Raw genomic sequence first — 23,662 nt, forward strand, 5'->3', positions numbered from 1 at the left:
ACATTTTATTTTTCCAAGTTCTTTTACTTCTCCTCCCTAGTTACAAGTTCGCATGGTCCCCAAGAAATACTGTATGTATTTTTCAAGAGGGTTAGAGTGCAGGGTCAGCCCCTGGTGCTCTTTTTTTCTTTTTTAGATATTTTTCATTAGCATTTTTTGCCTGTGTTATAGTGACAGTGGTGGCAGATAGGAATCAGGGGAGACAGAGGGGCATGATATCCAACAAAGGTCGCCGGCGGGAACTGAAGATGTGGCATGTACTGTAACCACTCAGCACTGAGGCACTCACACTCATCATTTTTAATTTTTTTAATATTAATGCTCATAAGTTAAGAGTACGTTGGAGACATCTCTACTACTGCTCTGTGAAGGCAGTCCTCTCTTTTGTGGTTTGACAGCTACCTTCATGGCTCATTATTTTGCAGCGTTAGCACGCAGACAATTAGTATGATGGATCACAAATCTGCTGTGTTCTGGGGTTACTGACTCATGGATCATGATCCTGCTAAATCTTTCTCCATCATTAGGGTGCTTAATGAGAGACATGAACAATAACTCCACAGTGAGTCTTGATCAATACCATCAACTGTCAAATCGGAGATCAAAATGCTTGTCAACCTGTTAAAAAATCACTTGCTAATTGTAATGCAGTGCTGGATGCATCAAGGCATTTTGTCACATTAGTGCAAAAATCAAAAATAGATATTCAGAATGGCTTAAAGCAAAAAATGTGCTACAGGGAGAGCTACCTCTGGATAAATGGTATGGTAAAATCTCTGACTGATAATCTCATGATTAATATCATCCTATCGCCCAACATTGGTGCTAAATATAAATATATGCAAGTAGGATTATGGATTAAGGAATCATCACACAGAGGGGAGAGTCTTATTCTGCCATTAAAGTTGAAGATTTCAGTCCTGGTTAATTTGGTGACACCTGTGGTCACCAGATGTTATCAGTACCAGAAATCTGGGGGTCTGAATCCAGCAAGGGAATGATGGACTCCACCACCTACAATGAACTATATAGAGAGGGAATTTTATTGAGTGTAAATACATTGAATGGCTGTTTCAGAAAAAATAAATAATATCAAAAAGATTATTTGATTTCATGAAAATTCTAAAGATTCTAACTTTAAGTGAGTAATAACACCTCAAGGATGTGTTACTGTATCACTGTATGTTTGTGTGCATGTATCAGTTAATGAGCAGCTACTTGAAAATTGTGATATACAAGCAGATTATTTAAGCCTGGGAAATGTGCACTGTGTTGTAGAATTGCAGCCGATATATGGGACTTCTGTTAATGAGACCAGTCTGTCAAAAGAATAAATATTTTATCTTTATCTTTCTTGTATATACCAGCCCTGTTTTTAACGTGAACCAAGGCAGCTGTCAGCAGACCCTCCTCCTCTCACAGCCTGACCAGCTGTTTGCATTCATGTAAATGAAAAGATTATGTGAGCATGCATTTGGTTAATGTATGCTTACCAGTTTTATGAGCATGGCTTTTGATTAAGCTCTTTGCCTTTCAATGATGAAGACTCTTTCATGTATGTAGTGTATATCAGACAGTGAAGAAATCACTGCAGACTGTTTTAACTGGTAAACACATTTTGCTTCTGATTCACTCTGTCTCTCTAGAGCAGCAAACTTTTTTTTATTGCTGCAGTAAAATCCTGTCACAGTGACCAGACTTGTGCAGATGAGCTCAGTTAGTATTCTGAGGTTGTAGGATAATTAATGACCTCAACCTTCACACTGTAGGAGCTGTGCAGTAAGCAAGAGCCATTTCCCTCACAGGTTTGATACACCAGCTGGGATTTTACCAAATAGAATATAAATCTACAGCTTAGTTGTCAGCAGAGTGATCGTTTTTTTTCCTTTATCCCAGCACATTATAAAATGCTACTGAATTAAAACTCATTGCTTCATTGCTGCAGTTTGCTGTTAATCTTTTCTTTTGTTTGCTGCTCTGTGAGAGTGGTCGATTGGATACGAGGCCAGAGCTGTGCTGCAGAGCTTTGGGGACAGTGATGAGTTGCACTGCACAGTTTCTCATTTGCTTGTGGAGAGCTGAGTGCCGTGTTACTGGGTTTAACCTGCTGTCTCCTCTGTTTGTCTCCTTGTGATGTATCTCAGGGGAGGTATGGAGCCAGTTAGCAATTACTGGCCAGGATTACCCCCCCCGCCCCCCGGGACGCATACTTGCTCTTCATCCGACTAGTTCTCTCCTCTGCTTCTGATATTCTTCTCATATATTCTTTTTCTCTTGCACACTTCATCTCCCTCTCTCTGTGCTGTCAGTGCTGAAGGAAATCACAGATACAAACTCTCTCTCTCTCTCTGTGCTAAAAATACAGTAGTCATCTGATTGCTTGTGTGTTAAGACACAAGTGGAATTAATATCTGATACATACCAAAGTATGTATGCAAAAGCAAAAAATCTGGACTCTGGGGCAATAAAAAGATGATATGGTGTGATAAGTTGCATCTTAACTTTTCCTTACATTTTAATAAAGCCAAAGTACCAAATAGTATATTGAACTCTCAGTTATCTGTTTATTTGGTACATGCAGCCACAGTTTGATACAACGCCCCTGCAATAAAAGACAATAAAAAACTTCCTGATGGTTAAACGTTCAGTTTTTGTTCCAATATTGTGTCTACTTCATTTATATGAATGAGGGTAAACTAAATATTAGGACAACTTTTCAGTATAACACAATATAAATCAACAGCAACATAAACAGCAGCCTTCAAAACTACCATAAAGTTGAATTAATACCCCACTAAAGAACACTTTAAGCTTCATGAAGGAAGAATTTGGTCCACTGTGTTTCCTTGAGATTACATTTATATACAACTAATAAGCAACAGAAAATAGGACTTGGAGGAGACATAATGCCATCTAAATTATATTTGATTTATCACCACAGTGAGGGAACTTTGTTAATTAGCGTATCTGGCAAATCAACACTATGACGTGTTGACTTTTTCTTTAGTTTTCTTACAAAATCTGCTGATATTGCCTGTGTCAGTGGTTTTGTTTAGGCATTCACAACACATGGTCAAGGTTATGGAAAGATCATGGTATAAGACAGACCACGTTATGTTTACAGTGACTTGAAGGACAAGACATGGTGTGTGTATTTTCTGTACTTTCTACTCCAACCAAAGGAGCGTACATGTATCATTTCCCTAGAAAGAACTATGAACAATACATTTGTCACCACGTACACAACCAGAAATACATTAGTGCCAAATGGATACAATTTCTAGGAGATAGGGTGGGATTTACTGCAGGAGATTTGTAATAGACTGCAATATTTTTAGTCTGGTTCATCTAATAAACTGGCAACTGAGTGTATACATCTAAGTGTATAGAATATATCAATGCCCACGAACAAAAGTGACATGCAGTTGTGTGAATTAGATTTATTTACAAAATAAAACATGGCCGATAATACGAATGAGCAGACATAATTGATAGAAACAATGTTGTAAATAATAACGTAGTTTGACTACACTCAGATACAGTGTAGACATAACTGCCCCACGGCGAAGCTGCTGGCATGTTCATTTGCTTTACAGTCCACAGCACCATGTTGACCTGTAAAGATGAATTGTAATAACCATTAGGAATAAAAGTAAGCTCTTTGCTAAAGACCTTTCAGTGTGTTGAGATACCATCCTTACTCCAGAGGGGCAGCACATTCCTCCTATGTGCTCGGCTGCTCGACGTGCACATCTTTCTGCCACAGGGTGACGTCCTGTCAGCCGGAGGCCTGGCTCCACTGATCTGACAGCCTGTCCTCAGGGACGAGCACAGAGACGAGCCCTGACAGTGGGACAGCAGAGAGACCACTGCTCCCCCAATTACACTCTCCCACATCCTCCTCTCCTGCTTTCTCTCTCTCCCTCTCGCTCTTTTGTGTCCAACACTGAGATGGACCGCACCGAAGGACAAAGAAGCCGTGTACATGCTGAGGCAGGAGATGGATGTTTATGTGTTGAAATATTATGACTGGATGAGCTGTGAGCTGTAAAACTTCTGCCCCAGCTTGCCTCAGACACAGATATTTTCATTGAATTATATCGTCATCTTCTTCTTCTGAGGAGGAGGAGGAGGAGGGTTCAGTAAAGACACGGTGGGAACTGGAAACAGACTTGCATTTGTGTCGGTGCAGGGTGTTCTCCAAGGTGGTAGGCTGTGGGGGAGGGGGGGGTAGTCCGCCCTTGAGGCATGACTAGTGTGGTAATGGGCTCCTGGCCTAGCCTCATGGTGTCGACTTCACTATGGAGAGCCATCCATCCACATGTGTTGTTGGGAAGGAAGGGTTTGGAAATGTGAGCCAGGCAGTGACTCTGATGCACAGACAGCAGAGACAGACCGCTCATTGGTTTAATGTAAATCCCAGTTTTCACTTGTTATTACAGTTCTGAGTGATATACAGGTGACAGAATATGTTTAGGCATCTTGAAGGGTTTTCATCTCCAATATTCAAACTTGTGTGGTAGTGCTTGACATTTCATTGATGCTGTATGGATCTGGCTCTGGGAACCAACAGGACATTGCAGAAAGGGCATTTCTGACTTACTTGCGGAGGCATCATTTTAGATCGAAGAAAGCTTTCTGTCCCGGAATCTCCTTGTTGTTGAGCCAAAGGACAGACAATGCCTGCTCTTGAAGCTCACGACTTGTTTCAGTGCGCTTTTGGTGAGAGAATTAGTTTTGTAGGCGATGTGCTGTGAGCAGAGTCTCTCCTAAACAAATATGCCGTGGTACATGTGACAGTTTATTTTTAAGTGCCGTCGCTTAGAGCTGCTGAACTCACTGGCAGAATGAGGGTGAATAATAAGAGCAAGGCTTCACTGCAGTGCTGCAAATGACTTATTTTAGTTTGCTCTAAACGTCACACAACAACACACACATAAATTACAAGCCGGAGACGATCCACTGGTATTAAAATGTGTCTTGTATCTCCTCAGGAACGGATTCCCATGAGATTCTATTTTTTTTCCTCACAGCACCTCTCAAATGTCTAAACACCACCCAGTGTCCCTCCAGCACTATGCTGCATATTATCCTAATATTATCAAACCCTACTCTGTAATTTCACACTCTCAAATGTGGACGTGATGCAGAGGCCTGAGGCTGAGTCTCTGTAGCACAGTCAGTCCATCAGAAACAGTCTCATGTTTTTGTTTGATGTCATGAAAGGGTCACAATGGATCACTCCCCAGTGTTCAATTGTCTCTTGCACAATTATGAAGCAGCCCTGCTTTCAGCTGAGGTCCATGTACACTGAACAAACCCTGCTTTGGTCTAACTTCGCCTACTGCCGTCTCCACAAGGGTTGCAGTGTGTGTTGTAACTTTCACTTTCATAACAATGGCCTGTTGTGTGTAGACAGGCCTGTTTTGCAAGACGTAAAGAAACCAACTTGACCTTTCAAACATTGTGCTAATTAGCTTTAATATGACAAGCACAGATCAAAATTCGAGGTTGTAAAAGCTTGTCATAACTAATGCTCTCCACATATCCACTTATCCTTATTCTGCAAATCTAACTTCAGATGAGTCATTGTTGTTTAACACCATTTTAGTGTCTCCACAAGCAGTTTCTCATTGACTTTCTGATTACCTTTAAGACACAATGAAATTAAAATGACATTTTCCAAGTTCTAGTTCTGTGTCCTTGGGTAAATTGTTCTATTATATCTCATTATATGACAAATATATGTCAATATGTTATGTTATGTGTGGTTTTATGAGAAATGTCCCATTGTCTCCTCTTAAAGAATGTTCAAATATTTTTGCTGATTCACTTTGAACTTGTATATATAAATGTATCCAGACAACATGATTTGGAGCAGGCTTATTGGTGTCTCGTGGGAGGAAGTTTCAAAACTATACCAATTAGCCCACTAACTTATCTGTTTAAAGCTGCTCTGCCATAGTCACACTCTATCAATTTAAGGCTTACTTCATTACTTCATTACATGCTCTCTCTCTCTCTCTCTCTCTCTCTCTCACCTCTTCTACTGTCTCTTGCTTCCCTTTGCATTGCAGCTGCCCGTCTATCGACTTTACATCGTCAGCTTTTTCCTCTCCTTTATCTGCCTTTCTCTGCAGTGACTTTGTTGGAATTGAGTGTAATTTGATTTGTGGCTGGTAAAGGGAAGGTGCTAGAGTTGTTTTCTGATCTATGTTTCCTTTAGCTTTGGTTTTTGCTGTAAGGCTGCTGGTTTGACCTTTTGCCTGGACTTGTTTTGTTTTTGTTTCTAAAGGGTTTGACACTTGTGTGTCTTTGAAACCCTTTTCAACATGTTCACACATTACCTCTGAGGTTAGAGCTCAGTGGCCAGTGTGTGCACTGCGTCTTCTTGGCTGAACTTTGGTCACTTTTGGGTGAAATGGAATACAAACACGGTGAGAGATTTTTATCTGCCCGTCTCTTCCTCCTCTTTGCACACTCTCCTACAGTTTCTTCTCCTTCTGCCCTTGATTACCCTTGGTTGTCTTTTCTTCTAGATGAAACGACTTCACCCTGATCTTTCTATGATCAATATATGTTAGTACAGTACATTAGGCTTTTCTTAAACACATCACGTCTTTGTGGTCACATTTGTACTCTTGGTCTGTTGTTTGGAGCCTGACCTGGCCCTTGTTTTGCAGGAAATGCTTCTGACTGTTTTACCAGGCAGAACTGAAAACAAGTTCCACCATCTCTGGTTGTTTGGCCTTTAAAGTGAAATGAAGAACTTGTTGATGTTTAGCAGGTATAATGTTTTTTTTTGTTATGTAACCATGATCACCGTCCTGGTTCAGCATTTCAGCATGCTAACATTTGCTGCCATTGCAATTTACAGTAATGATTATAAAACATAGTAGTTGGAGCATTGTTTTTGGATTCATTAGCTGTAAAGATTACAGTGTGGATTTGTCTTTGTGCTGCTTGTTTCCTAGTGGAGCAGGATGTTCCACGTGGACAAAGGTCCCGCTCAAATGTGAACATGGCGTCCTACTGTTACATGACGTAGCCCAGAGGCTGCCGGGCTACCAGCGCTCCTCATACAGACATCCATGTTATACTTGCATGATGTAAATAGACTTGACAGAGGTGATAGTCTCTTTCACTGCGAGGTCACAACCAGCTGCCATGTTCTTTGGAGAAAGTGTTGCTGTAGTGTTGCCTCTCACAAAGACTGTGACTATCAGCTGCATAACAGACCGTTTCAGTGTGACAAAGCATCTTCTGTATGATGGAGTGTAGACGACAGAAGAACAGCGGTTCCTAGACATCCGAGCATTAGAGACTTTCTATCTGCGCTCAAACCTTTAACCTCAGTGTTGCAGAAATATATACTCCTATTTGAGAGTGTGAGTGTAAACAGTTCAGCTTATTCTCCAGTTGATTTTCTTTATTTTTTCCTCCATGTCCTTCTGCTTTTCCTCCCTTTTGTCTGTCATGTTTTCTTTGTAGCAGTTTTCTTTTTTTAACTTTAACAGTGGCAGTAGCTGTATGTGTCACTCAGCTGGTGGGATTGTTGCGATGTTGCGGTTTTTCAGGATGCCAGACTGTGTATGGCCGCCAGCATTTATTTTTCACAGCCGAATGGGCTTGTTTTGTTAGCTTAACTTATTAAAACAGAGCAATGATAACACAGTTAATTTATGTTGGGAAATACTGTGAATATAGATTCAATACACAGGTGTACAAATAGTTATTGAGTTCAAAATCCAACATGAAGTTCCCTGCTATAAAAAGAGCTTCATAATGTGACACATTCCTCTGTAGTTCAGAAAACCAGGAGTTCAGCGTGTGTGTGTGTGTGTGTGTGTGTAACGTGGGGCTGACACTGCAGCACTGTTCTCGTATGTTCTGTTTAAGCTTGAGTAACCTCTCTTTAGTGACATCATAGTTAAAGGCAGCTGGCACCACAAAGGCTTGTGGGTATGGACAAGCTGTCTGTATTGAAAAGCCCTGATGGAGCTTAGGTTTACATTTGATAAGCTTTCTGCATATTCAGTGTGTCGCTGTCAAACAGTCTGTTTTTACAGATGGTTTCATGTAAACACACCTAACATCTGTTTAAATGAACACTGGTTCATCATTGGTACTAATCACAGGTAAATGGTTTGTTGTTCAAGTGACTAAATGATTTGTCTTTTACTGATTTAAATCATTATCTCTCCATTTTTAGGTCTATGAGGAGTCTATGGTTTAGGTGGAGCTGAGCATTGGAGGAGTTTGATATTTGTTTATTTGGTTTGAACTAATCGTAAATATCAGTTAGACATGTTGCTACTTTTTAAATCGTCTTTGTTAATCTTCTCTTTTATGATAACCCTGTCTTGCTCAAGTTGGTGTATATGTGACCTCTGACCTCCTTTCCCTTCCAGATGACTCTGGGGACGAGGAGCCTACATCCCAGTCAGACCGCAGCGAGATTCAGGGCACCCTGAAGATACTTGTCAGCAAGCTCGATGACCTCAGCACGTGTAATGACCTGATCGCCAAGCATGGGGCGGCCCTGCAGCGCTCTCTGAGTGAACTTGAGGGTCTGAAAGTCCCCGTGGAGGGAGGGGAGAAGATCAAGGCAGTCAATGAGCGAGCCACCCTCTTCCGCATCACTTCCAATGCTATGATCAATGTAAGTAGCTGGGTCACACCAGGCTACGTGATGCAGCAGCCGTGAACAGAGAGTGACCTGTGTCCTGCATGCTGTGACACGATCAATGTGACAGGGATGCCAGTCGGCTATAAAACCCTGGTTAGTGAGTGAGATGAGATCACTTTACAGTGTGGCATGTAAAAAATGAGAGTCAGTGAGCTGCAGGCATGGAGGCTGCAGGTTTAGAGAAGCAGTTCCACACTCCACCAGATCCCATTAAACCACTTAAACGTAACCATCAGTTTAATTTTTATCGACCAAACTCAGAAACTGACAGTTTTTTCCTCGCAGGGCTGTACAAACTGTAAAACTTACATTTTCAATTTGATACGTAAAAGCTGCCCCAAATAAACTTAAACAGGGGAAAGAAAGAAAGAAACATCAGGAAAAGCAACAGAAAAACTCTCCTCCAATAACATATTCCACCTACATTTAAAAACACAGCAACAAATGCTACCAGGTTTTTCAGTTCACTCAGTTCACTTCAGTTGCTCTACTGTATCTGGCCCTGTTTCACTGTCCTCAGCGGTAAATCCCATGGGCTTTACAGTACGGTAGTAGTGGACGAAAGTTCAGGAGAGGGTTGAGGTCCTGAAGGAGTGATACCAGATATGATGGTGGGTGGGTGGTGGGGGCGGACAGGAATAGCCCCTGCTCCCCCCTCTCAAACCCTCGACCCTCACTGCCTGATGAGGAATGTCAGAGCCATCTGCACCACGGTTAGACAGGCAGACCTGCGCTGACTAAAGCCAGACAATCACACAAGGTTTGTCCTGCCTTGTTTTTCCTGCTTCTCTCGATGGTGTTGTTGATAGCATTGTTTATTTCTGGGGCACTGGATGTCTATTTCTACTCTTGTGCATGTCTAGCTCTTTTAGTTAAACGTCTGGCCGTTAGGTGTAAAACAATTTAGCCAGCCTCAGTTGTGTGTAAGTATTTTACCAGGATATTAGGTAGGCAGTAGTACATTATTGCTCCTAATATGCTTAAAGTGTCTGCTAATACAGCTTGTTAAGAGACTTGAGCCATAGTGTTATGATGAGAAAAAAAGTCAAATCTAGATTGCACTTTAATTATGTTAACGGCTGTTGCTCAAAATGATGAGCCCCCGTCTCTTTCTGTCATCCAGTTTCTTTTAATTAATTGAAATGGGAAATTGAAACTTACAGGACAAGCAATAAAATAGACTGTCTTAGATGGCCTAACTCATTAAAATGCCATTAGGTTTGCCAAGTTGGTGCGTCTAATGAGAAAAAGTGCTACCACAGACTCCCTGTAATGATTTTTGGTCTTGTAAGTGGCTCTCTGCAAACACAGAGCAGAGCAGTAAACGGGTGTTTGGATTTCTGCAGCGATGTTTTCTGCCACTGTTAAGAAATGCACTTTTGTGTGATTTACAGAAGAAAATCGGGCTGTGCATGCAAGGAGTGAATAAAGGAGAAAGGAGGGGTTGAGGGAGGAAGGAGGCCATAACGGCAAGACCCAACTGCATGCCCTTGGTGATCTGAGCCTGGCCGCAGGAGAGGGTTGCATTAGATCATTTAGTCGTGATGTAACTTCTCACGTGTGTCTTTAAACCCAGACTCTGGCCCATTCGTGTACGTGTACATGTATTTACACGCCTACCGCTGTCCGTTTGTGTGATTTAATCCCATTTTAATTTGATGCTGACATCTGTTGATGCCACCTCTGATTTACACATCCCCTCCTTCATGCCCATTCAGTTTTTTAGCCTTTAACAACCCCGTTTCACCCAAGCAGAAGTCACATGCAGTCTGTCTTTGTACTGGAGAGTCAGCATAAAAAAGTGGAACTATCATACTTGTTTAAGTGGGTGTTGAGTTTCATATCATGGTAACGTCTGAGGAAGTGGACACAACGTCACATGCACTTCTAACATTTAAGCTGAAGCTCAGACACTGATGTTACCACACATGATGTTCGACTGCCGGCGGTAAGAGATTGATTGGATGTTTTTACTACTGTGTTATCGGGTTGTGTTCTAAAACACTTAAAGCCATTGAAATGTAAGATTGGTAAGGATGTATGATATTTCAGTACTATCAACATATAATGATTTTGTGCCATAACCATACATATGATTTTAAAATGTTATACTCTAAGGATTAAAATCTCTTAGTCTGTACATTAGTTACTTGGGATCAACAAATGAACGTTGTAACTACATTTGCAGCATAAAATATTAATGCTATTGTGCTATTGTGTATATTTTAAGTTGTCATTTCAGCTATTAGTGTGTGTTGTTTGTGTTCCTGGTTTGGTGTGTGTGAAGGTCGATAGTGATTTTTAAGTAAACTTTGTTGTTTTTACTCTGTTGAAATTCAACAAAGTCAAATGATAAGTAGTATCTATTATAGTAAAATGGACTGTGATTAATGAAATTAAAGTCTAGTTACATAATATTGAATATATTATCTCAGTATGATTAGAATATGATTAGATGTAGCTTTAAAATTTCACAAAAAACAACTCTTGAAATATAAAGTGCCTACTAATAGTTTATCAGTGTAATATTATGTGTCAGAGGGAGCGATAAGCTACTTTTGGATGGAGCTAAAATGGACTTTTCCAACAGACAGATGGGTATCCTGCTTTCTGGAAACAAGTCAAGAAAGGAGTCGGGTGTTACCGCATCCTTGTTTCTCTTCCTGCCGACTAAAAGTGATATTAGACATCCCAACTGCTCTGAGATTATTTGAGCTGTGTGACACATTCGTCCCTCCAGCTTGCTGCCTGCAGCCACAACTTTATCTAAGTGGCTCAAGCTAACTCTCTACAGCCCCTCTGGCTCCAAGACCAAAGAGATATTTGCTGCAAATACTGAGTGGACCATATGTAATCATGCACTGCTGCTCCACTCATGTGGGAAGAACAATAACTAGCCCCCACAAAATGCTACAAACATGCTCGATTGCAGGAAAGCACTTTCAGAATGGTCATTCAGAAATGCTGACAGCTCAGCGCCTGTCACATGACATTTTCCTCACACGTGTCAACTGGGAGGTGTTACTTAGGTTCATCGACCTTAGCGCTCACTAGGAGGCAAGGCTGTCAGACATATGATGCAGTGCCGACAAATGCTGACATGAAATGTATGTTTGGTCTGAAGTAACCTCTTTGTCTCAGCAGTGAAAGCAAGGCAGCAGCAATGATGCCCCCTCTTGACTCAAATATAGTCTGATAGGCAATCAGAGGTTTAACCTCTAGCTCATCACCCACTGTGATGTTTTCTGGGCTCAGCTGTGCTCCGAGACACATTTGACACAGCAGGAGGGCCCAGGAAATGCTCGGTAGACTAGCTAATTAACATATTGATGATGGCTTGAAACAATGGTGATAATTGGCCTTGATTTCAATGATTGACATGAATGTCTTTATACCTTTTTCCATCCTAATGTTCTCTCACTCACACCGTCGTAAACTGTCATGAAAAATTACATGCTGATGAGTTTTTGTCAGTAAAGTATTTTCTGTTGGTTCAAAGGTGGAAACACATTTACAGGTTTTATGGTTTAAATGTTTTTTATTTAAAGAGGGTGTTACATAGATTTGAACAGCAATCAAAAGAAATCGTACTTTTTTCCAAATCCCCATGATGCAACTGTATTGTAAAGCCATGAGAAGATTTGAGGACTCTTTCAGTATTCTTAATACAAAACTCTGAGCTGTTAGTCATAGCAACTAGTTCCTTGTTCAGTAGGAACAGATTATGTTTTTCAGGATGTAAATCTATTTTTCACTGTATATCATAACAATTAAACTTTCAGTGCTGTCTGTGTGTTTATGTACTTTCCCTCAGGCGTGTCGAGACTTCTTGGACCTAGCAGAGACTCACAGTAGGAGATGGCAGCGGGCGCTGCAGTATGAGCGAGAGCAGCGTACCCACCTAGAGGAGACCATTGAGCAGCTAGCCAAGCAACATAACAGCCTGGAGCGAGCGTGGAGAGAAGCGCCCACGCTAGCTTCCACCACACCCAGCGCCCCGACCACCAACAAGGGTGAGGATGCGGTCGAATAGTCAAAAAAATGTCATCCTCTGTCTTTTTCTAAACACTTTTTCTTGACCTTGATGGAAAATATCATGAAGTCAAGGAAATGTGTGAGGGAGAATTCATAAGGGCGTGGGAAAAGACAACTTTTTAGACAGTGTGACTGCATTTACACTAAAATGTATACATTTCCCTCGATGGGGGATCAATAAAGTCCATCTTATGTTACACTAGGCTGTTTAATTATGTGACGGCAGATGTGTGGGTCTGCTGGATGGTGCTTCGCTATAAATGCTTCTGCTGCAAGATGTTTCCTCCTTTCCTTTTGTACAGGATGGTCCAGTGTAGGAACCAAAGCATTTAGAGAATTTTACCATGTTATCATGGCTGCCACTTCCAGGTCATTTCACTGTGTTAGTAACTTTCTTTAGCAAAAAAGACTATTCAACCGGAGCCTGAGACTGACTAAAAGTCATGTGTGACCTCCGGCTCATGTTGTAGACACTCCTAATGTGCAGGAAGGACATTTTAAATTGTGTCAGAAGGTTTGGATTAGATTATTGTTAGATTAGAGATGGTAATTACCTTCACCATGTGGTCATGTGGTCTCTGTTCTTCCATTTATCAGCTGTTTATTTTCTTGTTTGTTAACCGACATATCTTGAAAACAAAAAGCTAGGCTCACATAAAATTTTGCTGTGTTCATCCATCCTCCAGGTGGAATAAACCCACTGATTTTGGTGACCCTAACACAACATTTGATACCAAAACAGGAAGTAGTGTGACGTTCCTATAGCACAGCTTAAAGTTAGAAGGAGGAGGACACAGGTAGAAGATAGGCCTGCAGATGTTAAGTTGCTTAAGATGCTGCCCATGAACCCTGACCTCCTCGTTTTGAGTCCCTTTGGTTTCCTTTAAACATGACAGCAATCTTACTATACCAGTAACCAAGTTGTTTAAGTTGCCTTTACTTAATTATACCCTGAGCATAGAGACAGAACATCAGACAACTTTCATGTGGGTCATTTGCAAAGCGCTGAAAAACAATCTAGGATGTTGTTTTAAGTGTGAGGGCGCTACTATTAAACTACTGTCAGGTCTAACTTTGGCTACATTCATCGGAAAGTACTCTGATTACCTGATAGAAGGATTTGTGTCTGTCTGTTGGAAGCTTTAGTTGATACACAGAACAGTTCACTGAACATACTGAATATTGAATGTTGGATACTGAATATTAGCAGCACACCCTCAGGAACTCACATCATTCAGACTAGTGAACCAACAGGAACATTGCCAATTTTACTAAGCTGATTATTCCTTGATTAATCACCATGGGTATGTGATTATGCGCTGCTCTCCCCTGAACTCTGTGGAATACAAACTCACCATCATGTGATGGTTCTGCTATTTGTGTATGCTCTTTGCATGTACTGACAAATGTATATGTCCTGGCAGTAGGGAGTGAGAGGCTGCACAAAGAAGAGGCGAGTGATGAAGATGAGGATACAGAGTACTTTGATGCCATGGAGGATTCCCCTGCATTTATCACAGTGACTGCCACTGAGAACACACAGCACAGGTCAGTCGCACTCAAGAATCCACGCTTTTTTTCTTTTGAGAAACAGCAGGACAAGTGAAAGGACGAGGGTTTAATTAAGTCTTTATTTAGTCTGCATGTGTAACAACAATAGAGCATTTCTGTGGAAGTCCTAATTTGTCCTAACAGTGAATGTGACAGCTGAACAGGCTTCTGATGGAGGCTCATGGTGGGACAAACTTAACCTACACACACAAATCACGGAGTGGTGTGCCCTTCACTCTTGGATTGTGTCGTGTGTCCACTCTGTCTTACACAGATGAAAATAACATAAGGCTCTCACCCCTGTCCGCTCACCTGCTGCAAATGAATTGTTTCTGGTCTCTCAGTACATTTTTATAGTGTATTTGATGCATTAAAGTCATCTCCACTTGTTTCTTTCTTTGCTTTCTTAAAAACGTCCTGAGTTCCTTTAGGGTTTTCTTCCTCATCATTGTTATGGCTCATCTCTTGGAACATGTCCCTCAACTCCAATAGCACCATTAAGAATGATGGAAACTGTCACACAATTCATCTGTAATACCCAGAAAACTGTTTGCTGTGTGTGTGTGTGTGTGTGTGTGTGTGTGTGTGTGTGTGTGTGTGAGAGAGGGGGTGGGAAATCAGAGATAGAGGGACACTCAGTCTGTTTATATGTCCAGTGCTCATTCTAGAAAATATTTTCACTCTGTTCCAGGCGATCGCAGAGTAATTTGAGCGGAGCGAGCGGAGGTCACCCCAATGACTGGAACCAGGACGACCATGTAAGCGTCCGTCCTCCTAACAAGCCTGACTAATAGGACTGACATTTGTGAACACTGCTGACTTTTGTAATCTCAATATAGACTAATTTGTGCTGCTGGATCGCTCATAGCTCATCAATTTATTTATGTAACCGTCTTCACTTGCTACTCTCACAGTCCTCCTTTCCTACCCGACATCTATCCCACGCTCACACACACACCCACGAACACACACGCATGCCTTGTCTGTTCCTATGGTCTCGCTGACACCCCTGTTGTGCCAAAGATACACAGCTGCATCCTTCCACTAAATCATAATTACCACTCAAACATCTGCTCTTCTCCCCTCAACTCTCTCTTGCTTCTTCTTCTCTGTAACACACATCTGTGTCCTCTGTTCCCTCTCCTCCTGTCCTCCACTTGGCGATATGCTGCCAAGCTGTCCACGAAGTTGAAAGTGTTTCTCAAACTTGTATATATATCGAATATTCTTTTCATAGAAAGTTAAAAGAACACCTTCTCATCCTCCACCCCTCCCTCTCTACCTAATCCCAGATGTCTCCGAGCTGTAATGATTTGTCAGGGAAGGAGCTGCAGCCCCGCAGACAGAGGCGGACTCATGTCCCAGACAAGCCCAACTACTCCCTCAATTTGTGGAGTATCATGAAGAACTGCATCGGCAAGGAGCTCTCCAAAATCCCCATGCCTGTAAGTGTATGAGATATGGCCTTCCCTCTTGCTGACAGGTTAACTTAAACCTGTGTGTGTGTGTGTGTGTCTCACTCCTTCTCGATTCTCCTGTTCAGGTAAACTTCAACGAGCCCCTGTCGATGCTGCAGCGTCTCACTGAGGACCTGGAGTATCATGAGCTGCTGGACAAGGCGGCGCGCTGCGACTCCTCCCTGGAGCAGATGTGCCTGGTCGCTGCCTTCTCTGTCTCGTCCTACTCCACCACGGTCCACCGGACAGCCAAGCCCTTCAACCCCCTCCTTGGAGAGACCTACGAGCTCGATCGCCTGGAGGACTTTGGCTACCGCTCGCTGTGTGAGCAGGTAACAGCTGTGGGGGTGTTATGGTTACACGTGGCACACAAACTTACGTACACAACCTTAACCTCTGTTCTCCAAGTTAAGCATTTGCTACTTATATGAACACATTTCCTATATTCTACTTTACCTTTATGTCTATCTTTCCTCTAAGGTGAGCCATCACCCCCCTGCAGCTGCACATCATGTGATTTCCCAACGAGGCTGGACCCTGTGGCAGGAAATCACCATCGCCAGCAAGTTCCGTGGCAAATACCTCTCCATAATGCCTCTGGGTAAGACACTTCATGTTCAGTGGGGAAGCAAACACATGATATATCCTAAGTAAAGGTTCAGTCTGGCACATTTAGCAGCCATACCAGGCAGAGTTTGGTTAAGAAGGACTCCTCTGCCCACTTGAGAGAGGTGCACGACTTTGCTGCTTCCCACACAATCCATAGCCAGAGGAAAAGGTGTGAAAATGAATCAGGAGGGTTTTATGACCCTTTTGACACGTACATAAAGTATGAGTATAAAGGGAGCTCTGTATTGCACTGGGACAGCGGAGAGCAGAGGTCTGTTGACTCAGACAAATGAGAGATTTGATAGATGCAGGTCCAGCCACTGGATGCAGTGGTTTTTATCTTACTTCCTGTGATAAGCCTGCTGTGAGGCGCCATGTAATAGAAAGAATCTCTTAAGTGGAAAGCATTTACGGACAAATACATGTTATCAATCTTACAGGGTTAGGTCACACTGAAAATAGGTGGAAATGTATAGCCTGTGCAAAGGGCATAAATGTGTTCCAGTAGATATGACGTGTTTTTCAGCTGCTGCAGCTGTGGGTTTAGCAGCTGCAGCAGGTCTGTCATTGTAGACTGGTGGCAAAGCTGCTGCGACATTTCTTTACTCTTATAGCCTTTTATCCCTTTCCCTCCCCAGGTGCCATTCACCTGCATTTCCACTCCAGCGGGAACCACTATGTGTGGAGAAAGGTCACCTCCACAGTGCACAACATCATTGTGGGCAAGCTGTGGATTGACCAGGTCTGTACTTCTCATCAACAGCTCCAAACCCACAGCGCTACCTTAGCAACTCTGATCTTGGAGAGTGTTTTCTCTTCCTGTGTTGCAGCAGTTTGTGGTACAGCGGAGCAAAGCGCTGAGAAGAAGGGAATCAGAGCAAAGCCGTTCAGAACATGAATAAGAAGCTTCACGATCTCTGGGGATTTATCTTTATCTTTGATCTCTAATAACACCCTAAAATAACAGCCTTTTCTTTCTTGGAGATGGCCCAGTTATATAGGGGGAGGGACAAGCTTCACATCTGCATGTCTGTAGTGTGCCTCTTGTTTTTTTTACCTGCAGGCTTTTTTTCTTTCTTCTTTTTCCAGTTCCCAGTGACCTGCCAGTCACAGTCTGTGTGTTTGTGTTTGCGTTTAAGAGTATCGCAGATCACTTACATCTCTTAATTATTATTCTCAGAAGCACATTGGTGTGTGGAATCAGTGGACAGCTTGGCTACAGAATATCATCTCTGAATTATCATTAAACCAAAGCATAACGAGCTGCCAACATTCAATATTTTACAATCATTCAGTATTTGCTGGATATTACTGACAGTGTTCACGCTGAAGGTACCCGGTGGAGTTTTATGTACGCTCAACATTTTGCACCAAAACACAATGTGTGTGTTTTTACAGTCGTTTTAATTTGAACACTAAGGATACAGTATAGTGTAGTTTTTTTTCTTTTAGCAGATACATTTGAGATTCTAGTCTAGCAAACAAATACCATCTCTGCATTAATACTAAGTCCTCTCTCCATCTTGAGTTTGTCCACTAAGAAAAATTCTCACCAATAGTTTAACTTTTTCACTCAACTGTTTTGCTTCTTCCATTCAATACTTTTGCCTTCTCCTACCGCCTCCACGCATCACTCTGCTGGCCTCCGGCACAGAACAGGGTCTGCCAAAAAGCTCCGTACCAAACTATGGAAACTATTCTACTACTGCCTTCTCTACTGAATGCCAGCACAATGGCAGACAGTCAGGAGCAAGTGAAGCCAGGAAGGGTGATGTGCACGGCATACTATCACTGAACTGGCATTATAGCAAACACTTTTTCTTCTGTTTTTGGAAAATGGGACCTAATACAGATTTTCACTATTGACCAACCCCCAGCTGACATCAGTTTGATGACCTGTCGTGCTGTTGTCCATTTTCATCACAGGACACTTTTCTGCCTTTGCTGTTAACGCGCTGTGAAGTCGCTCACTCTTTGTGTGTTTGTGTCTGTGCAGTCAGGGGACATTGAGATTGTGAATCACAGGACCAAAGAGACCTGCCAACTCAAGTTCTCTCCCTACAGTTATTTCTCCAGAGACGTTCCACGGAAGGTAAACACAATCAAAACACTTCTCCACAATGTACCGATACCCGACCTTGGCATGATGTCATACTATGAGAGGTTCATTTGTATGATGCTGCCTCCTGCTGGACACTGCCAAGAAATATACTACTACTTACAGTAGCTTAATATAGTAGTAGCTCACTGTATGAGGTCACATTGCAGTAAGGTAACCTCCTTTGGAGTTGTACCAATTACCTAAAAATGGGGCACAATGCTCCCTTTCCTAGTGACTGATTTGGGATAAGCTCATGGAAACTTACTGGTGTCCTACCTAGGAGAGTGGGCTTGACAGTGTTTAACATTAGGAGGAGAAGACAAAGTGATACATGTGGAATCACTTCAAGGCAGCTTGCTTTAGTCAGTTCATTCCATATGATGTCTAAGTCCATTCTCTGATTTCCTTTTGCTCTTTCCAGGTGACAGGTGTGGTGGCAGACAGTGGGGGCCAGGCTCACTACATCCTCTCTGGCACGTGGGATGATAAAATAGAGAGTGCCAAGATCATTCAGAGCAGCCGAGGGGGCAGCGGATCAGAGGGCAAACAGAAGACTGTCTACCAGACGCTGTCCCCCAAACTGCTGTGGAAGAAATACCCTCTCCCGTAAGCGCTTGCCTCATCAGCCTCATAATGCAGAGCATTGCAATATTTGAGTCATAGTAGTTGTATAACAGCTGCAATGTTTATTCAGAACCACTGATTGCAGGGCGCCGCACCATGTAACTCGATTTCCTGTCATCTCTCAGGGAGAACGCTGAGAACATGTACTACTTCTCAGCACTGGCACTGACCCTGAACGAGCCAGAGGAAGGAGTGGGGCCGACCGACAGCCGTCTGAGACCAGACCAGAAGCTGATGGAGGAAGGCCGATGGGACGAGGCAAACTCAGAGAAACAGAGGCTAGAGGAGAAACAAAGAGCCGTGAGGAGGAGGAGAGAAGCAGAGGCCTCAGACGCTCTGGATGACGGTATGAAATGGGGAAACTGTGGCGTCTAATAGGCAAAGAGCTGCTGACTAAGAGACAGAGGCAGGCAGGGATGATAAAGAAAGACTGAAGTGAGGGGAAAGACGTAGGTTAGTGAAGATAAAGGACAAGGAGAGAAGTAAACTACAACTCAGAGGTGCGTTTCAGTAAAAACTCTCGGGTAGAAGACAAAGATTAGACTTTGTAATGACCTTTTAATACTTTCAGCAGTCTGAATCACTTTACTTTCAGATTCTGGGTCAATTTTACATGAATTCTGCAGCTTTGGCACAGTGTTTTAGTTCCCAATTGCAAGAACAAAGCCTTTTTGATTTGCCCCAGCTTTGAGTCGCACCTCTAGCTAACTTCTCCATAGCAATGGCAGCTGAGGCTCATGGGATTTGTAATATGTAGAGCTGTCTGCCATACCAAACTGATGGGAAAAAAAAAGCCATTTCTCAGAAACAAAGTTAAAATACTTGAATCTCGTGGCGATAATATGAATCTATAATATTGTAACTATGTAGCTGAGTCATTTGTTTCTGTGTTAAAGAGCATTAACAATATCATAAAAACATCTGCAGTATGGTACATTTAACATGAGAGGCAGTTTATAGCCATGTGTCAAGGCAGTAATTACAGGGACAAATGACTAAGACAGACCTCAAACCAAAGCTTTACATGAAATGATTAATTATCAGTGGCTGTTACATTATATTAGCAATTCCTTTCATAATTATGGCCAATTGCTTACGGTCTCCTGATCTTAATGGTTAGGCTCTTATTCCCCTCAGTACAACAAGAGTTGTTGCAGGTCAGAAGGTGTAAAACAACAGAGCTAACAGAAGTAAGACTCGACTTTAGGGAGAGCTCAGGAGACACGTTTCACCCTGGTGGCATTCCTGTGTGTGTGTTGTGCATAGACTGGATTGTATTCGATGTACCCATGACTTGTCTTTCTTTTCCTCCCTCTATTGGTGGTCAGAGTGTGATTATGACTCTGGTGAGTGGGGGTTGCCCTGTGCCCCTCTGTTGTGCTTCACCCCCCTACACACACACACACACACACACCCACACACACACACACACACACACACCATCCTCTGTGTGTCCTCTGTGTGGTCTGCCTCTGTGTGGGAACTGCATGATACCCCTCTCATGGCAACTTCTCCAGATAATGACTCAGGAAAAAGTAATTTTTCCTGCATACATGTGACATTTTCATTCAGAGCTGGCCTCAGTAATATGTTACATGGAAGAACAGACACAACTCTAAAATCTTCAAGTGTTCTCAGTTTGCTTTGGTGAAGCCACATTAGCAAGTGATTCATTTGCACTGCATTGTCATCCTGTCTATTCGATTGCTTGTGAGCACTTTTCTGGTGCACAGGCCAACAGTAAGAAAAGTTACGTTATGCTTTGTTCATCCACGTTATAACATGAGCTGTTTGCTAAACACGCTCAGATCATCATGTTTCTAGAAATATTTACAAATCAGAAAAACGCAGCTTCTCCGTCTCAGTATTAAGAAACAGATGAATCACACGGTTCAGGCACTTCCAGAGCTTTGATTACAATTTCTTCTCCATGACTGATCCAGGTTTTTGCATTGCACGCATCATGTTCATTTTGAGTTCAACTTGTTCACCGTTACATAAGCACAGTGCACATTTGGAGCTAAATGCAGTAATTGATTGCTTTCCTTACATATGCATATGTATGAAGGCGAATTGATCGCTCAGTAAATTGCCTGCAAGTGTGGCTTCTCCACTAGAGCGCGATTAAATTGCGGCGATCGAGTAACAGCCGTTCTTATTCCCACAGGGAGAGAATACGAAGGCTACCAGCCGCTGTGGTTTCACCAGAGGAGGGACTCAATCACTGGAGAGACAAACTTTGTGTACAAGGGAGGTTACTGGGAGGCGAAGGAAAGGCGGGACTGGAGCATGTGTCCTGACATCTTCTAACCCAGGAACTCACCCCGGATCACTCCTAACCTCATCAGACAGGGAACTGCTCTGCCTCCGGTCCTTAAGCAACGGGGCGTAGCTGGCTTGTGAGCACCATGTGGACCTTTGTGAGCACGAGAATGTGTATGTTTCTCACACACACACACACACACACACACACTCTCTCGGATTACACTGTACCTCCAAACGCGCACTCTCACTCTGCTTTTACTATGGGGGGGAGAAAGGAGGGGCGTTCCCCGAGTCGTCCTCTTCGACACTATACTGAAACAGCAGTGAGATGATGTGTGGATGTGGGGTGGTGATGGAGATGTAACGCCAATAAGGGCACCTGCACACTCCTGGAATCAGGTGCTCTCTAAGTCCTTCTCACAATGCACTTTTCACAACGCATCCCCGTTAAGAGTTTTGCCGATTAGACAGAATCATATCAAAGCCGATGGTGATTACAGACGACTAACAGGGACATAAACAGGCCCACAGAACAGTTGAGATTACGCTGGGCTCACAGTATAAATCTTTAATTAGTTCCCTTTCCTTTTACTTTACAGGAATGATTTCAGGTGCTCATTATTTGCCCCTTTTAGTTGCTTAAGAAAGAGGCCTGAAACTTTAGTCTGTTATTTATGAATTCTACAGACACAAAGTGTTGAAAATTAATTCAATAAAAAAAAAGACATCCTGAAAAATAAAATGTTTAAACAACTACAGACTTTAGGTAACATAACCATGACCTTGTGAAATAGTTCCAATAGTTTATTTTTATTTTTTATATCAGGCTCCTTTTACATTATCTCCACTAAAGAGGTTATTTTTCAGTGCTGTTTGTGAGCAGAAAAACTACTGGCCCCATTTTCATAAAACCTGATGGAACGGTGCACCATGGTCCAGGGAAGAAACCAGTACATTTTAAAGCAGATCCGGATTCAACTCACGAAAACAAGCAATTAAGAGCAGCCTTGGCCGAGTGCCCTTCAAGCTTTTACAATTGTTTATCACAAGTCAATTTTATTCAATTCCCGCAGTTTTATTGCGGTCAATTATCTACTATTATTGTATTTCATAATACCCTTTTTGTTAAATTGAGACAAGCGGGGCAGAGCCAGGTATGTGACTGGCTTTGATCTGAGAGAGCCGACTGGGGAAAAATGACTTTGGATTACACTTTGAAAAAAAGACATTTAAAAAAAATAAAGTGCTGGAAAGAAATTAAAATGGAGAAGCAATAAACTTTGTTAAAAATAAGCAGGATGAAATCACAAATCATAATAATGAGCTGTGTTTTAAAAATATATTGGATTATTCACAATCTTATGGTTACATTATATATTTTGTCTGTATTTATTAGTATGACTCTTTAGTGCATAATGTCTTATTTACTTCTTTAATTTTCAACACTTTGGGTCTCCATCACTAATATCTGAGTAAATCATCTCTGTCTTCTACAGTAGAGGCTGGTTTACCTGAACTGATGAAACATGCAGCAGCACAGAAATTGATTTTATTTGGTGTGAATGTTGGGAGTTTCCCTCTAGAAATTGCAGTCAGTTAAGTAGCCAATTAGACTATAGTCCATGTAGAGATAATATTCGTTTCATATTTTAAATATACGCTTCAGTGCATTTTAGCCATGCTTCAAACATCTTCCATCTGTGACTCTGATTAGTAAAATTCTGCAGTAGTCAGTCCTTTAGTTGTAACACATTAGTGAACAGTAAAACACTGAACAACCATATCACTCTAATAGGAATTTCCATCAGAGAATTCAATAAGCACTTTTCACTGTGGTTGACCATAGGTTAGTACATATCTCTGTGTCGATGTTGAGATAATTTCACTCTGTATGTGTACTTTACCTTGTCTTCTGGTGCTCTCCCATAGCAACACATACCGTGTCCTCGTGACCGTTTTCAGTGACATCGTTCTCAGTGATCACACAGCATCAAGTCTGCACCGAATCACTGAGACGTCCAGTAATTACCACCCAGTGCATCCAGGAACATGTTGGTTTCTCCAGTGTGCACTGCGCTCACTCCACAGCCTCTATCAGTTACTAGTTTTGAAGCTCACTGGTGTCTGGTGGGACTGCAGCCCGTGAGACTGGAGCGGCGTCTGCGAGTCCACGGTGGCTTCGGCTGGCAATGAGGTCGGAGGTCATGGTGGCAGACGGGGCTGGTTCCTGTAGCACACCACTGAGCAGTCGGCTCCAGCCACAGAGGACTCCCCCAGCCGCCGCTCCAGACTCAGCACGGCTCACACATGTAGTCCTTTCAGTCAGTGTTT

The 23,662-nt window shown here is 42.4% G+C and overlaps 1 protein-coding gene across 2 annotated transcripts in view; it reads left to right on the plus strand.

Annotated features, from left to right (window-relative positions):
• The window catches only part of osbp2b (oxysterol binding protein 2b), a 43,580-nt gene extending 21,533 nt beyond the window's left edge, over nucleotides 1-22,047 (plus strand). The window contains exons 3-14 of one of the 2 annotated variants that reach the window (XM_070833476.1): nucleotides 8,412-8,662; nucleotides 12,504-12,702; nucleotides 14,149-14,272; nucleotides 14,967-15,033; nucleotides 15,568-15,720; nucleotides 15,819-16,064; nucleotides 16,213-16,333; nucleotides 16,980-17,083; nucleotides 18,338-18,433; nucleotides 18,864-19,048; nucleotides 19,192-19,412; nucleotides 21,234-22,047. In XM_070833476.1, the coding sequence (XP_070689577.1) occupies nucleotides 8,412-8,662; nucleotides 12,504-12,702; nucleotides 14,149-14,272; nucleotides 14,967-15,033; nucleotides 15,568-15,720; nucleotides 15,819-16,064; nucleotides 16,213-16,333; nucleotides 16,980-17,083; nucleotides 18,338-18,433; nucleotides 18,864-19,048; nucleotides 19,192-19,412; nucleotides 21,234-21,376 (1,910 nt within the window). In that variant the 3' untranslated portion in view covers nucleotides 21,377-22,047. The remainder of the gene's footprint in view (nucleotides 1-8,411; nucleotides 8,663-12,503; nucleotides 12,703-14,148; nucleotides 14,273-14,966; nucleotides 15,034-15,567; nucleotides 15,721-15,818; nucleotides 16,065-16,212; nucleotides 16,334-16,979; nucleotides 17,084-18,337; nucleotides 18,434-18,863; nucleotides 19,049-19,191; nucleotides 19,413-21,233) is intronic. The other variant, XM_070833477.1, reaches the window with a different exon arrangement.
• Nucleotides 22,048-23,662: the final 1,615 nt, after the last annotated feature.

This window comes from Pempheris klunzingeri, chromosome 7 (assembly GCF_042242105.1).
Source record: "Pempheris klunzingeri isolate RE-2024b chromosome 7, fPemKlu1.hap1, whole genome shotgun sequence".
Classification (NCBI taxonomy): domain Eukaryota; kingdom Metazoa; phylum Chordata; class Actinopteri; order Acropomatiformes; family Pempheridae; genus Pempheris; species Pempheris klunzingeri.